Source organism: Doryrhamphus excisus, chromosome 9, assembly GCF_030265055.1.
Source record: "Doryrhamphus excisus isolate RoL2022-K1 chromosome 9, RoL_Dexc_1.0, whole genome shotgun sequence".
Lineage (NCBI taxonomy): Eukaryota > Metazoa > Chordata > Actinopteri > Syngnathiformes > Syngnathidae > Doryrhamphus > Doryrhamphus excisus.
Window position 1 is genome coordinate 10,399,313 of NC_080474.1, and position 14,674 is coordinate 10,413,986.

The 14,674-nt window shown below is 39.7% G+C and overlaps 1 protein-coding gene across 1 annotated transcript in view; it reads right to left on the minus strand.

The window, feature by feature from the left end:
- The window catches only part of tmeff2a (transmembrane protein with EGF-like and two follistatin-like domains 2a), a 122,187-nt gene that overhangs the window by 95,308 nt on the left and 12,205 nt on the right, over positions 1–14,674 (minus strand). The window contains exon 2 of the mRNA XM_058082861.1: positions 12,211–12,320. Coding sequence (XP_057938844.1) covers positions 12,211–12,320 — 110 coding nt within the window. The remainder of the gene's footprint in view (positions 1–12,210; positions 12,321–14,674) is intronic.

Genomic DNA, 14,674 nt, shown 5'->3' on the forward strand with positions numbered 1-14,674 from the left:
AATCTCCCTGCCCGAGTCACAGGAGACGGGCTTTTCTGTAATGGTGTCTGACAGGCGAGTCACAGAGGAGCTGACACACTTGTTCTATCTTTCAGGAGAGATGCTTTGCACTAGTTCTCCATCTTTGCTGCATACCCTACCCACCTTTGACGGATAATCCCAATGTAATAATCGACTGAAAGGCCATAAATTGGCAAACTGGGTGTAATGTCCACAATGTACACTGTCCAGATTCTTTAGTTTTATTTGGTGGTTGCAAGCCAACACTAAATGATATGATGAAACGGCTAGCTGACGGAATGTTTAGCAACGTGTGATAAATGCACAGAATTTGAGCAAAAACAAAGCAAATATCAGGCCCAGAAATTTGTTGTTACACACTTCTAATCAAAGTTTTATGACCATATAAAAAATTGCTAAAATGTACATTTTAAACTATTTGATCATAAGGTGGGCGGCACAGCGGTCGAGTGGTTAGCGCGCAGACCTCACAGCTAGGAGACAAGGGTTCAATTCCACGCTCGGCCATCTCTGTGTGGAGTTTGCATGTTCTCCCCGTGCATGCGTGGGTTTTCTCCGGGTACTCCGGTTTCCTCGCACATTCCAAAAACATGCTAGGTTAATTGGTGACTCCAAATTGTCCATAGGTATTAATGTGAGTGTGAATGGTTGTTTGTCTATATGTGCCCTGTGATTGGCTGGCCACCAGTCCAGGGTGTACCCCGCCTCTTGCCCGAAGACAGCTGGGATAGGCTCCAGCACCCCCCGTGACCCTCGTGAGGAAAAGCGGTAGAAAATGATTGAATGAATGAATGAATGATCATAAGGTTAAGTATAGCTTCAAAATACAAAAAGAGTAAATGGGAATGAGACTAAAACCTTGAGTAAGCAACTTATTGCAAACAAACATATGTTGTTCATCAGCAGATCAAAAGTTTAAAGATGAAGTGAACTTGATGTGCTTTTTTTTACCCTTTGTATTGAGTTGTGGACTCCTATAGAGCATCTCGACACAATAACCCGAACAGAACTTTTTAGATCTTCCAGAATCTGCACCTATCCAGCTGTATGTCCTTGGATTTGTGATTCCCGCCAAAACAGCCTGTTTTAATTTATTCCACCCATGGCTCGCCTACGGGTACGCCCACTCCACTGTGATTGGCCACACTCCCAAAGTAATTACTGACTACTGCAAACAACACTTTCTAATTTAGTGGGTATAGGAGTTGATGATAAATGAACAAAGTATTTGGATAGCTAATTGAAGTGTTTAGGAGCGACTGGCAGCACATCAGCTATTGGCTGGAGACCCCTGACATACCGTATACGAACTCAAAGAGTGGTAACGTAGGCACCCCTGGTTCGGTGGAGCTCAGGAGAAGCTGGACGTGTGGGTGCTGCCTCCAGCCTCGCCTGCCTGAGGAGGCACCCTCATTGTCGGACAGACTTTGTCAGAAGAAACGCTTGTGCCGTGGAGCTCAGAAGCCAGACGTGAGGGCACTGTGTTTATTAACTGCAGGCAATTCACAAAGTGTCCAACATTACTGCACCTTTCCCGGTGAGAGTGTACTGCTTCTGGCTTCAGCAACAGTTTGGCGGAAATTTCAGATTCATATTAAAAAAAACAGACCAGTGTGAAATGCCGTTGACAGATGAAAATATTTATCTCTTGCTGGGAATCACAAACTACAATAGCTTCTGCCTGAACTTGTTTCGTCAACAGAAAAGCAGAGCATGGGGAGGGGCGAGGGAAGCAAGCAATATCAGTGATATTCCCGTCAGGCAAGTGCACTTTGGCATGCCATACTGCCAAGAGTTTTTTTTTAAAGTGGTTCTTGTTGGGTGTTGGTAAAACATGGACTGCGTAATTCCGGTGGTAATTTGCAAACCAATCCTTGCAAATCTTGAAATGGACCAATCAGAATGGTTTATTTAGACCGCGGTCCGTAGTCCACAGTCCGCGTTTTACCCACACCCGTTCTTGTTTGTGGTCAACCAATCAGCGATCGTTTGACTAGGAAAACATCTATCATGGCGTCCCTGCTAACATCGTCTAATTCTTAAACAACTTCTGAAGGAAAAGACCAAAAAGTGATGAACCAGTGCCTCCTAAACAAGTATTTTATTAGCGGCAGCAAATCAAATGATGGCACAGGTGAGTGAATCACATTGCTGTGACAATTTGAAGCGGTCACAATGAAACACCACCGATTAGATCCAATACCAAGTGCTGATTTTGCACAAGCTACAAAATCTAGCCGTTCCATTTCTCTGTGGATTTTTCTCACCTTTGCTTCACGAATTATTGTTTGACCATTGAGCATTTTTTTCTGGATTAAAAACACTTTACTAGTACACAAATGTGTCTATTCAATAATGTTCCATTGTGGTGCACAACTTATAAATATCACTGTTTACTACGACTACTACTTTTATTTATCAAGGCAAAGTGCCTAGAAGTCTCTTGACAATCCAGATTTCCATGCAATGTCATGATCTATGTAGGAAAACAACCACAAGAAATGATAATCATTTAATCTTTATTTGAGATTCTCATGTGATGCCACAAAAATTAGATGATATCATTATGGCAGTCTTTTCATTTTGCATGGGGCAAGTTCGGGGCAAGTCGTTCTCACCTTAAGGATTCCCAATGGGCAAGTCATTTTTGTTTTTAATGTAGAGCCCTGTAATAGGTCAAAAAGAAAATCCCCCCAAAATATAAATGTTCAAAAAGGTTTTAAGCAATAAGAAGCTGCACCATTCTTCTTATGCACTTGAAAAATTGTTTTGGGCATACTGGGGAATGTTGCTGTGGGTGGGCATCCTCTTTATTTCCTCTACATTTTTGTAAACATACCATCCATAACAAAATGGTCTAATTTGGATTGAGGTCAGGTGAACAAGCAGCAGTGTTGCGCTGCTAGAGGGCTTGCTTAGTTATCTCAACAAATCTAAACTTTAGCTCAGCTGATGAAAAGCCATACTTCAGTGTTCAGAGTTGACCCGACTGCATCCCGCCTCTGATCCAGAGCATATATAAAGATGCAGCAGATCCATTGATCCTTTGAACCAAGCTCTATTAAGGTTTCCTACGCTTTGAGCAAAACTTTGATGAGCTTTGTGACGCTTTGATAAGCTTTAATACGCTTTAATACGCTCTCCTCGCTTTACGCAATTCGTGACAGATGGCCTCAAATTTTTAAACAGTTTAAAAATTTTTGGCGCTCTTGCCGAATGTCCCGAATTGCTCAAACCTTTCTTACGCTGTATTACGGTCTTTACGCTTTCATTAAGCTTTGTTACGCTTTGCCGCCGCTTTGCTCGCCGATTTAATTCGCCATCGATTCGGCGTCGGTGTGAACGTAGCATAAGATACAACAATGTATTATGCAAATTCTTGCAATTTTTCAATTGTTCATACAATTTTTATCAGCAGTATATTTGTGGTTCAGGATAGTGGTCCAACTTGGGATTTAAGTGTTAAAGTTTTCATACTCAGTTACCCTTAGTTTTCGGCAGCAAACATGATGGCAGCATCTTATCACAAAATAAATGTGTTTGGAAGTGGTTATTTTATGGTACGTTTCCATTGGCTGGTTTGCTGGCAGAGATCATAGTGGATTGATGATTTCTTTGCATTTCTGACACTTCTTCCGTCAAAACCCGTCTTTAGTCACATGACAGTTACATCTTTCATATTTTTCCCTGTACCATTGTGAGATGTGACCATTTGTTTCCTCACAATTGCACATCCTTTGTCTGAGATGGTGGATACCAGCCTATTTTTTTTTCTTTTCACAATAACAATTACACTGACAAAGACAGGATGAATCATGATGGAAATATTATCTGACCAGACTGACTAGTTAACATTATGATTATGCTCAATGCGTTATGCCAGATTACCACGGATACTAGAGTTGCTATTCCTTCTAAGAAGCTTTCATGAATTAACAAATACAAGGCAAACATTTTCTAAGGCACAACAAGAGAGAGGAATATAGTATATTCAATATGCAGACTACATTGGTTTTCTATGACAGCGGGTTTAAAAGGGCATTGTTGCCACCTATAATACTATTTATTCTTCCCCATCTGAATAAAAGGGCAAGAAACCCGCAACTTTGGATTCACGAAAACCAGTTGAGAATCACTGGACTGGATTACCATATTGACCTGAATATAAGATTGTATCATTTATCCTAAAAAAGATGTGTTGTCTTATATTCAGATTCTCAATGTTTATACATGCAAACGGGGCATTGCCGTGCACCGCCCATAGCACTCTGTCAGTGTAATTTTTTTAAAAAAGCACACAGAAATACTCACCTCACTTAAATGCCTCATTAGCACTTGGCTCACATTGCGTATTAGCAGAGGCAATTCTAAAATGTGTTGCAGTCCTATGCAAAAATTCACAGACGGTCCACTGCATAGTGCCATGCTGCAGACGTTCATGGTTTGTCAGCCCTCGGTGGCCCCCAACTGGGCAGTTACTTGCCTTAATGTTTAATCCAAGACCCAGATAAAGATAACTGTACAATCAACAGAAGGAGGAACCACTGAGAAGTCAGCAAACTGTGAGAAGGAGCCCATTGATGAGAACATACTTGCTGTGCTGACAACCATTCTTCACATCCACATGACAATTGTCTGTCAGTGCTTCGTGTGTATAGAACTCATTTTAATATAACAACTGCTGATTAACTTTTTGGGACTTTTTAAACTTGACACATGACTGACTGTTGGACATGTATGAGCAAGTACAAATAAAGCGAGTAAATATTTAAAGGGTGAAGGTTTACATATCGAACTTATTGTGTGGAGATATGGGGTAACAACTATAAAAGTATTATCCACTCCCAAAATGTACTGCAAAAAGGATTGTGTCTAATGCTTCATAAGGAGAAAACACAAATCCCTTATTTCTAAAATCAATCAATCAATTAAAACTCGCCGCTCTAGTAAATTTTCAAACAGCTAAAATAATGTATTACCATCTCAGCCTGGCCCCTCTGACTTTATCTCCAAGGCCTCTAACATGTAATGTCCCTCTGATGTACTTGTTCCTAATCCTATCCATCCTGGTCACTCCCAGTGAGAACCTCAGCATCTCTGCTACCTCTAGTTCTGCTTCCTGTCTTTTCCTCAGTAGCACTGTCTCTAGGCCAAACAACATGGCTGTTCTCACCACAGTTTTGTGAGACCTGACGTAGAACCTAGACCAGGGATCTGCAAATTTTAACATCAAAAGAGTCAAGTGAAAGTGAAAGCACATACGTATTCTTCCAAGTGGTGAGTGTACAACCAGCTGCAGCTGCACATCTGCCTCTCCTGGAGTCACCACCTTGGCATTAGCGTGTCACAGGCTCCATAAAACATTGCTATGTTGCCGTTAATTAAGTTGTTTTATTTGACTGTGCAGTAATTTGCTTCAGACTCACTGCATACACTGGCTCCCTCTACCATGCTCATCTAATCAGCAGTGAGAATGGTGAGAATGCAGTTGAGATGCATCCGAGGACTGGATATTTATAACAGACTGGAGTCTGATATTTCAGATTTATTTAAAAAATGCCCATTTTCCCTACTTTGGTGTTTAAAAAATCACCACGCTGAGCGAAGGGAGCCCCAACAAGGAGGATGAAGAGTTGCATGCGGCTCGCCCCTGACCTAGCCTGATCCGTGGAAGGCAGCAATGAGCCACAGGGTACCCAGACTACCAGAACATAAAATTATAGATGCTAAGCTGTTTTCTGTTACCTCGAGTGAGGTGGATTTTTTTTTTTTGCAAGGCTTCCATGCTAAGTAAAATAAATGTTAAATGTGTGTATTTGCCACAACTCATTTCTGAAATTATATTGGCTATTGTTACATTCCATTCCAAGGCTCAGCCATCCTTGGTCAGGATTTTCAATCGTCAATATCAAACATGTTTAACTTTTTTCGAACAGATCTACAAAGAAAAAAAAAATAACACCTCAGATCACATGATAACACACCCCACACCACAAGATAAATCGGAAAAGACAATCTTCCTCACATCAGATAATAGTGCCGTTGCCGACACTGGTTGGAAAGAGGGAATCAGACTCAAAATCAGCCCGATCAAATCAGGTGAGTCAATGTGTTTTAAGTGTCCTCAATTTTACGGACCCAGGCTCAGGTAATAAATTCTCCGCTAAGCAAACATTCAGTCCAGATAAAAGGATGATAAATGAATGCAAATATATGGAATGGGGTCTTCATCAGAATCTGTTAGGACTGTGTGAAACTGTTTGATAGGTGGTGTTTTATTATTTCAAATTAGGTGCTATAAACCCACAGGAATTGTGTTGATTTTTATTTTTATTTGAGGCTTGGAGACAGAATGTTTACGGGAAGCAGAAAATAGCTGCACAAATGCGCACATGAACCCTGAAATGATTACAAGCTTTTCTGCATTATACACACGGAAAGTTTTAGAGCCTTGCTCAGTCAAATATGAAGGACGTGCTGTCCTCCCATTCCCATCCATCAACATCATGTGAACCAACATGGGCGCACATCCTTCTTTGAAGTACTGAGAGCTCTGGTCGTCCAGTTATCACAACGGGACATTAGACAGCTTGGAGAGAACAATTCGAGGTCAGACATCAGAGTGAATGGTAGCCACAGCTACAGTAAACATATGGGGCATGCTGTGGACTAAATGTGCCTGAAACATATCCGCAAATTGCTGCATATTAATCAGTAAATAAAAAGCCGGCTCATTGAATGTAGATTAAAATGCTGAATGTGTATTAGGATGTCAGGGAGGACATGTGAAGTGATGTTAAATAAGCTCCAATTCAACTTCCCCTGACTGCAAAGTCGAGAGGGTTTACATAAATTAAATTCACTAATCTGCCAACAAGCCCAAGCTCTGCATGGATGTCTGAAACCCAAGTTAGGGGACGGTGCCAGTTTGATGTTCAAATATTTGAGCATATCCATGGAAGAAGACCAGTTATGATTGCAGCACCGTACATCTGCAGTCAGTTTATTATAGACCTACCACAACTTGTTCTGAATTGTATGAGTTTTCCAACATCTGAAAACATGCAACTTTCACCCATAAGGCCTTGAGACCACTCAATAAACTGTGTCAATTATTTTATTCCATGTCATCGTAAAACTGGCGTGCTACCTAGAATATAAGATTTTTGTTAATTTTCAGTTAGCAGTACACATAGACAGTGGCAACGGTAACCTGCATTGACTGGCCAGAACATTAGGTACACTTGCACAGTAGCACTAAAGTGGCATCAAGCATGGCTTGCAAGTATGCAAGTATGGCTGAACATTAGGGCTGCAACGATTATTCGAATGATTCCAGAACCCTCAATTAAAAAAAATATTTATGTTTTTTTTTTTTCTGCTTCAAGGAATTGTTTACATCACCAACGTGCATTTGTCACCCATGCAGAGAACGAAGAAGGAAGCAGGTTGAGATTGAAGAGGCTAGAGAACGCAACAAGGCAATGAAAGAGAAGGAAAACAAAAAGTTAAAAAACAAACAGAAAATGTGGCTAAACACCATGCCAATGGAATCCCAGCGTGAAAGCAACCACCGGCTGTTGCTGTGGCTGACGGCTGAGGATAAAAACTGTGCGGTAAGATGCACACACCTTTCACAATTGCCACCTATCGTATTTTAAGCCGCTATGTTGTGTAGGTTGGGTGGAAAAGTTAGTTGTTTGTTTTACGCTGATCGCGCCATGAACTCCATTGCAGAAATGTATTTTACTCATTTACTCGTCATTGGCTTGAGTTTTTGATGTGTTAAATTGATTTTGGCTATTGTTTTTTTTTATACTGTATCTTTTATGGTTGCTTCACTCAATGCTAACTAATTAGTAGAACATGCTCTGTGTATAATGGATGCTATGTAATCTAGTTGATAAGCTACTGAATCAATGATCAGAAATATGAATGAATCCTGGTCTTTATTGCCATATTGAGCGGAATCGTTTTGAATTATTCAAAACTTTTGTACCAGTGAACTTTTTCACAATATTAAATATTGATGCATGTTTTCTGGCCTTTTTGTTTGTTTTTTTTTTTTTTGCACAGCTTCGTTTTGCATCCAAAGCCAATATTATTTTGCTTCATCCACAATACTGTTATTATTTTGTTTCCCAACTTAAGTAAAAGCTGTGGTTTTCTGTTTATTAATCCATTGTTGGATTTTTTTTACACCTTTTCCAAAACATTTATTATACACCATTTAATTTCAATTCAATTCAATCAATTCAATTGCCTGCTTCATTCACCAGTTAGACTCGCTCAAGAGCTGGTCTGTGTGCAGTCAAATTGCATATGGTATACTGTATATCATCCTAAAAATAACATATACATAATACATAACATATTACACTATACACAATGTAGGCTATGTTCAATAAAATTAAACCATTACCTTTACCATTACATAATGTCAACTGGAACCAGACGTCCGGTACATTAGATGATGTTAGCGGTTGACTCTCAATGTTCAATTTTACTTTTGCATGTACACAGCAATTATAAATGCATCTGTAAATGGCCAATGAAAGGGATAAATGAAAATATAAGGTTAATTTTACATTAAGTGAGGACACACTGTGGCAGCAAGATCAACTCACAACCACCTTTCTGTTTTGCCAAGACTTATTTATTGAATTTAATAGTGATCCCCATTGCGTTTGCCAAAATGCTAGCACTTGCAACCTTGGAGTTATTGAGGTGAGAAAATCAAAACTATTGAACTAAAAAAAGAACTCATGGCAAAACAGGAAGATGGTGGTGCTTGATCTTGCTGCCACATCATGAACACAGTTGGACTCACGTAGCATATTAATAACACGACAAGATGTGCGCCATCCAGGAAATGGATGGACTGATGTTGTCGAGATTTGGTTCATTAAAAGTGACGGTCTGCTTTCCTCTGGTTTTGAACCGTTAATTGTCTCCAATATAAAATGTATAGGGGAGGTGTGGTTTTATGCCAGAGTGGGTATTTTTTTATGAGTTATTAGCAGTAAATAGAGCAACTTCTTATGACCTAAAATATGTTTATAATGTTTGTTTAGCTGCAGACATTTAAAAGGGTGCGTAAGCGAACATGGAGAAGCACTTCAGCACAGCATTGTAATTTGAGACCAACCAATCATTGAACAATGTCCTCTAATTACAGAATGATATGTTAATTCCACAAGGTGAAAAATAACCACAATAGGATTATGTAAGGTTAAGATATGCATAGATATGACAAACGATTAGAACGACCCTAAACATACGTATGTGTAACTCGCAGCAGATGCAAGGCCTGATTGAAGAAAGCAATAAAACGTCCCATTTACCCAACAGTGCACACTTATAATTTAAACACTCCACTGGTCCATGAGCACACATATTTTTAGAACGAATGACCCCTATGGGAGTCAGCACTGTGATCCGACATTCACAAAACCAAACCGGAAACACAAACAAAAAAAAATACCAGATACTATTTTTAGATGGATTAAAAAGAAACACTGTGGTTACACCAAATAAGACAACAGACAATTATTTGTAAATCTATGTGAATATGGTCTTCGTGTCAGTTTTGCTTAGCAAGAGAAAAGCCTTGGCTCTTTCAAGAGTTAGTGTGAGGTGAATCTAATGCATCTTCGCAATGAATAGTGTCCATTGATTCCACCACATCAAACTGACTTTCTCTTCACAGAGTCCCTTGCAGGGCTCTTCCTGTGGATTTTTCATGTGCAAGAAAGTATGCACACTCATTCATAGATTCCTTGAGAATACAAACAAATCACGGTGGATGAAATAGAATCCTGAATGAACTATCATGTTAGAAATATGATGAATAAAAAATGTGACTGGTGTTTTCCAGCACGACAAAGAGAAGATGCATAGCTAAATTAACCCAAGACCCTTGATAGGTTGAACACCTGAGACCACCTGAGAGCAATATTTGTGGAAGACCTTCAGAAGAGGAATGGAGCTATCATGACATTTATCTAGACCGCTGTGTTAATGCCAGTCTTGGAGAAGCATGATAAAAGCTGCTTGACCAAGTCGTGTTAGAATGCCTGGTCATGTTGATGTACCGATTAAAAAAAAACAAAACACAGATGAGAGAATGTATCACATCTACAGAGCTCTGTCGTCAGTTGTCTACTGCCATGCATAGCATATCGATCGCCAAGGCTTTGCAAACATTGTGCCATAATCAATAGTCAGCAGACTGCTTTTCTCCTTGTTTATTATAGGGCTGGTCGTAAAGTTAAGTACGTGCCATTATCAAGAATAGCGTAGTTCCATAGATTTATTATATTTGGTCTCATCAATGTCAGAGATATTTATAACTGTAACAAGGGTACTGTGGTGTGCGGCAGGAGCTAGGAACTGAGCTCACTTTACACCATCACCTTGACTAAATTCTCTCCAATCGGGGCAATGTTTCATGATCCAGTTCACTGAGAAGTTCAAGTGTTTTCTTTCAAGAAAATGAATAACACACCGAAATACTGCATTCGGAGTGGATAGTATCACCACCCAGCAAGCGGAACTAGCTGATCTTTGTCCAGCAAGTCATTCATTACTAGAAAGTGCAATCCCAAGGGATGGGAATTGGCTTCACTGGTCATCATATGAACAGGATGAGATGTTAAAAGTACACAGAAGCAGGCAGGCTTATAAAAAATGTTACATTTTTGCATGCATAGCTTAAAGTTCTCAGTCACTACCACAAATATCAGCACAAAGCAACAAAAACAAGCAAGAAATATGAAAATATTGATGCAGTCAGTCCTCATTTAAAGGGGTTCCAGACTCGACAATGATAAATACATATCTGCAATATAAATGGAATATTTTCGTGGTTAGAGCATAGAAAACCTGTTGGACTTTTTACATACGCTTTTTAACATTATGCCCTGTCAACTTGAACTTTTGATCGTCATTCATTGTTTACAACATCTATCTATCGACCACCGATTGGTATCGGCCGATATCAGTGAAAAAGCACGGTATTGATATCGGACCAATACTTGCTTTATAACGCCGATCCCCTCCGCTGATAAGCTCCGCCCCCATTGGCGCATCCACAACAAGCATGTCTTCCGTGTGCGGGTCTTCCTGTCTTTGTGAGAGTGATATAAGTGCCACAAAAAATGTCTCACCGGGTTGGCGCTTTAAAATGGCACCCTCCAATGCTGGTGCAGGGCTGCGTTGGGCTACGGATAACGTGTGACGGGTGTACTCTCTGCAACCACTTCTGAGTACCACGTGGTGGGTGCACGTCAGTGGGTGTGCTCAGCGTGGACCGTGACAAAAGAGCTGTACACGGTAGAAACATGTGTTGTGGTTTCAGTTGTGGTGCTGAGCTGACGGACGAGTGCTGGTATTTTGTATCCTCGCCGGGATGCTGAGGGCACAAAAGAGGGGGGCGGCTGCATCTGCGCTTCAGAAGGCAGCGGATGCGGCTGGAGGGGCAAAGCAGAGGCGGGCAAACCTGTTTTTCATTCAGGTTTTCAGTCAATAATGTGAGAAGACTAGAAATAAATGCATTGTGAAGTGCAAAACATGAGTTATTGGCTTTGTTTGGCTTGAAATCACATATGAAAAAAATAATTAAAAATCTGTAGCTCTTGGCCATTTACAATTAGTAAAAGTAGCTCTCACAAGAAAACACCTTGGTGACCCCTAATATAGCAGTCGTACATTTCAACATTTACACTGAATTGGCCGATTTCACTCATGGATGATCTGGATCGGCAGCAAAAACCCTAGCGCCAGGTGAGTTGTCTCAATCTCATTTCGCATATATTCTCACTATATGCAAGCAACAAACCTGTTTGGCCATTTAAAAAAGGTACTGTAAGCTAGTTTTAATTTAATTTTATGGGAAATGTAAAGGTAACAAACTCCAATGGCTCACCAATTCCCTAAACCTTCATATTATCCTATTATTATCCTACTATTTGGGAACAGTGGTTTTTCCTCTTTTAATATAATTCACCCTCATAAAATGTGTTTTGTTTAGAACAGTTGGTTCTGTAGAAAGATCATATTAACACCGATATAGATCAACACTGTTCTCTCAGGAGACACAACTCATTATAAATTGTGCACACTGGGTTTAACAGAAAAGGTGTGAAAAAAATATTGCAGAGCCAAAAAATAACTTGTTCTTGAGCTTACCTTGAAGTCACAAATGCAAGTAACCATGTTCCCAATTCTTAGGCACTCGCCGTCAAACTTGCATGTGTTGGTGTCACACAAAAACAGGTCCGTGTCTCGGTCATCAAAACCTGGAGAATAAATGACAATGACAGACATTAGCAACTTTTTTTTTCTAGCTACCCTAAATATGAAACTTGGATGCAATCTTGTCCTTTCAGTCACAATGCAAAGCTCATAACAATAGGTTAGGGTGGGATCATAGATCAACCGATCGATAAATTGAGTTTGCATTCTGGCTCAGCTCTCCCTTCACCAAAACGGTCAAATAAAGTAAAGTCAGCCACATGCAGAGACACTGTGCCGATCTGCCTGTTGACCTCACACTCCAACCTTCACTCACTCGTGAACAAGACCCCGAGATACTTGAACTCCTCCAGCTGGGCCTCCCAGCTCACTCCTAACCCAAACGGTGAAAGCCTTTTCCTAACCAAGGTTCCGATGTATATTATTAGCACAGGATAGAAATAGCTTAAAATACTGAGCTAAATAACAGCATTTTTTTCTTAATGACAAGTTGCTTAGTTACTTAAATAGGTAAAGACTATAAAAATATCTGTGTGAGTTGCACTCCTACCAGCTACATGGCAAAAGTCATCGGTAACCATGAGCAGGATCAGCAATACAAAATGAATGACTGAATGATTGAACAGAATAAAACACTGCAAGACTGTATGCAGAGACCATAAAAATACAATTACAACAATATAACAAACAATTGCCAAAGATTGCATGTCATTCAAAAATGTGAATGTGGGTACTACAGAATATGAATGAAAATAAACAATATAGAGATGTGAATTTATGCATTCAAAATATACTGTCCTATTTTTCTGATTAATACTTTGATAAGTGTGGAGAAAAAACATACTGTGATCATACTCCCATGATAGTAAGATGGGGAATGATGTGATTCAGGAAGCATGGGAGCTCTCCAAAGACTCCATCAAAGCATCCTGAATCAAATCAAAGAGCAACAAGAATCTGAGACTGCAGACGGAGCTTGAGGCTACCGGTCTACCTGGACTGATTGCTCTCAGAGAGCTTTCCTGTCTCTGCAGTCTGTTGTTAAAGCAGGCAATATCGCTATAATGGATAGAAGGCATGATTTCCTGTTCATTTAGAGAATCTCATTAATGAATTGTGGAGAGGTTTGAAAAATCTTCAAAAAACACATTTCCAGTTTCATCATTTTTGCTTTTAAACATCAAATCCAAACTATTATCCATATTCTATGTGCTTATTTTGTTTGATTAATATTCGCTTCACAATAACTTGATCCATCTAGTTTCTGGAGATGTTGTATTATGCTTGTAGAAAATATTAAAATTATATTTGTTTGTGCTGAGATGTTTTTTTAAAGATATCTTGCTGTGCTGATTTTAATGAATCCACATATATTCATATGGTTGCACTAAAGCAAAGATAAATATCAAATTATGTAACACAATAGAGAAATGACTGAAATGATCTGAATATGTATGCTCGGACATGCATTTATATTTAAAGATTAATTACACATTATACAAATGCATGTAGGCTGGTGACCAGTCCAGGGTGTACCCCGCCCAAAGACAGCCGGGATAGGCTCCAGCACCCCCACGACCCTAGTGAGGATAAGCGGTAGAAAATGAATGAATGAATGAACAAATGCATGTAATCATAATCCGACTTGTCTATGATCGGTCCCAAACTCTATAAGTGGAAAATGGTGTGAATTATCATCTTGATGTCTTTGGACAATATATGTATATGAGAGTCCTGTTACCCTTCCCAGTGAACACACCACTTCAAAAAAGTCCCTCTGCTCACGACAACCAAACATTCATAACAGTGTGTAAAGTGATGGTGAAATGAACCTGCAATTTACCAGGGCCATAAATGACCATAAAGTGCAAGCTCTCTGAACAAATATACAGTTGCTGAGTCAAGAGCACAGACATAAGAGGTGCTTGGAGAGTCTGGATGAGACAAAGCTCAAAGCCCTTAGCCGAAAGAGGCCCATCAAAAGACAGCTGAAAAGCCACCAGAAAGTACACTCGGACAACTACTGTAGCAGACAAATTATCTTCACTAAAGGCTATTGTTACAATGACGACGATACAACTGGTTGGCTATTCAACTGGCTGACAAATACCACATGCTTTAACAATCAGAAAAACTACAGTGGAACTTCTGAAAAAAATCTCAAAATTATTCAAAATAATCAAAAATTGCTTTTATGGTTGAACATGGAAAAAACATCTGTTCCATTGTCTAGGTTTTTGCGATTGCAACTAGCGATTATTTTCTTGTTTCGATTAATCATGTAACCAACGGTGCCCATTAGATCGATGTGTGTCCATCACATGTATTCCCCACATCAAAAACGTCATTGTGTATTCGCTATTGTTCCTCCATGGCAAAGATGAAGCGGGTAACAGAC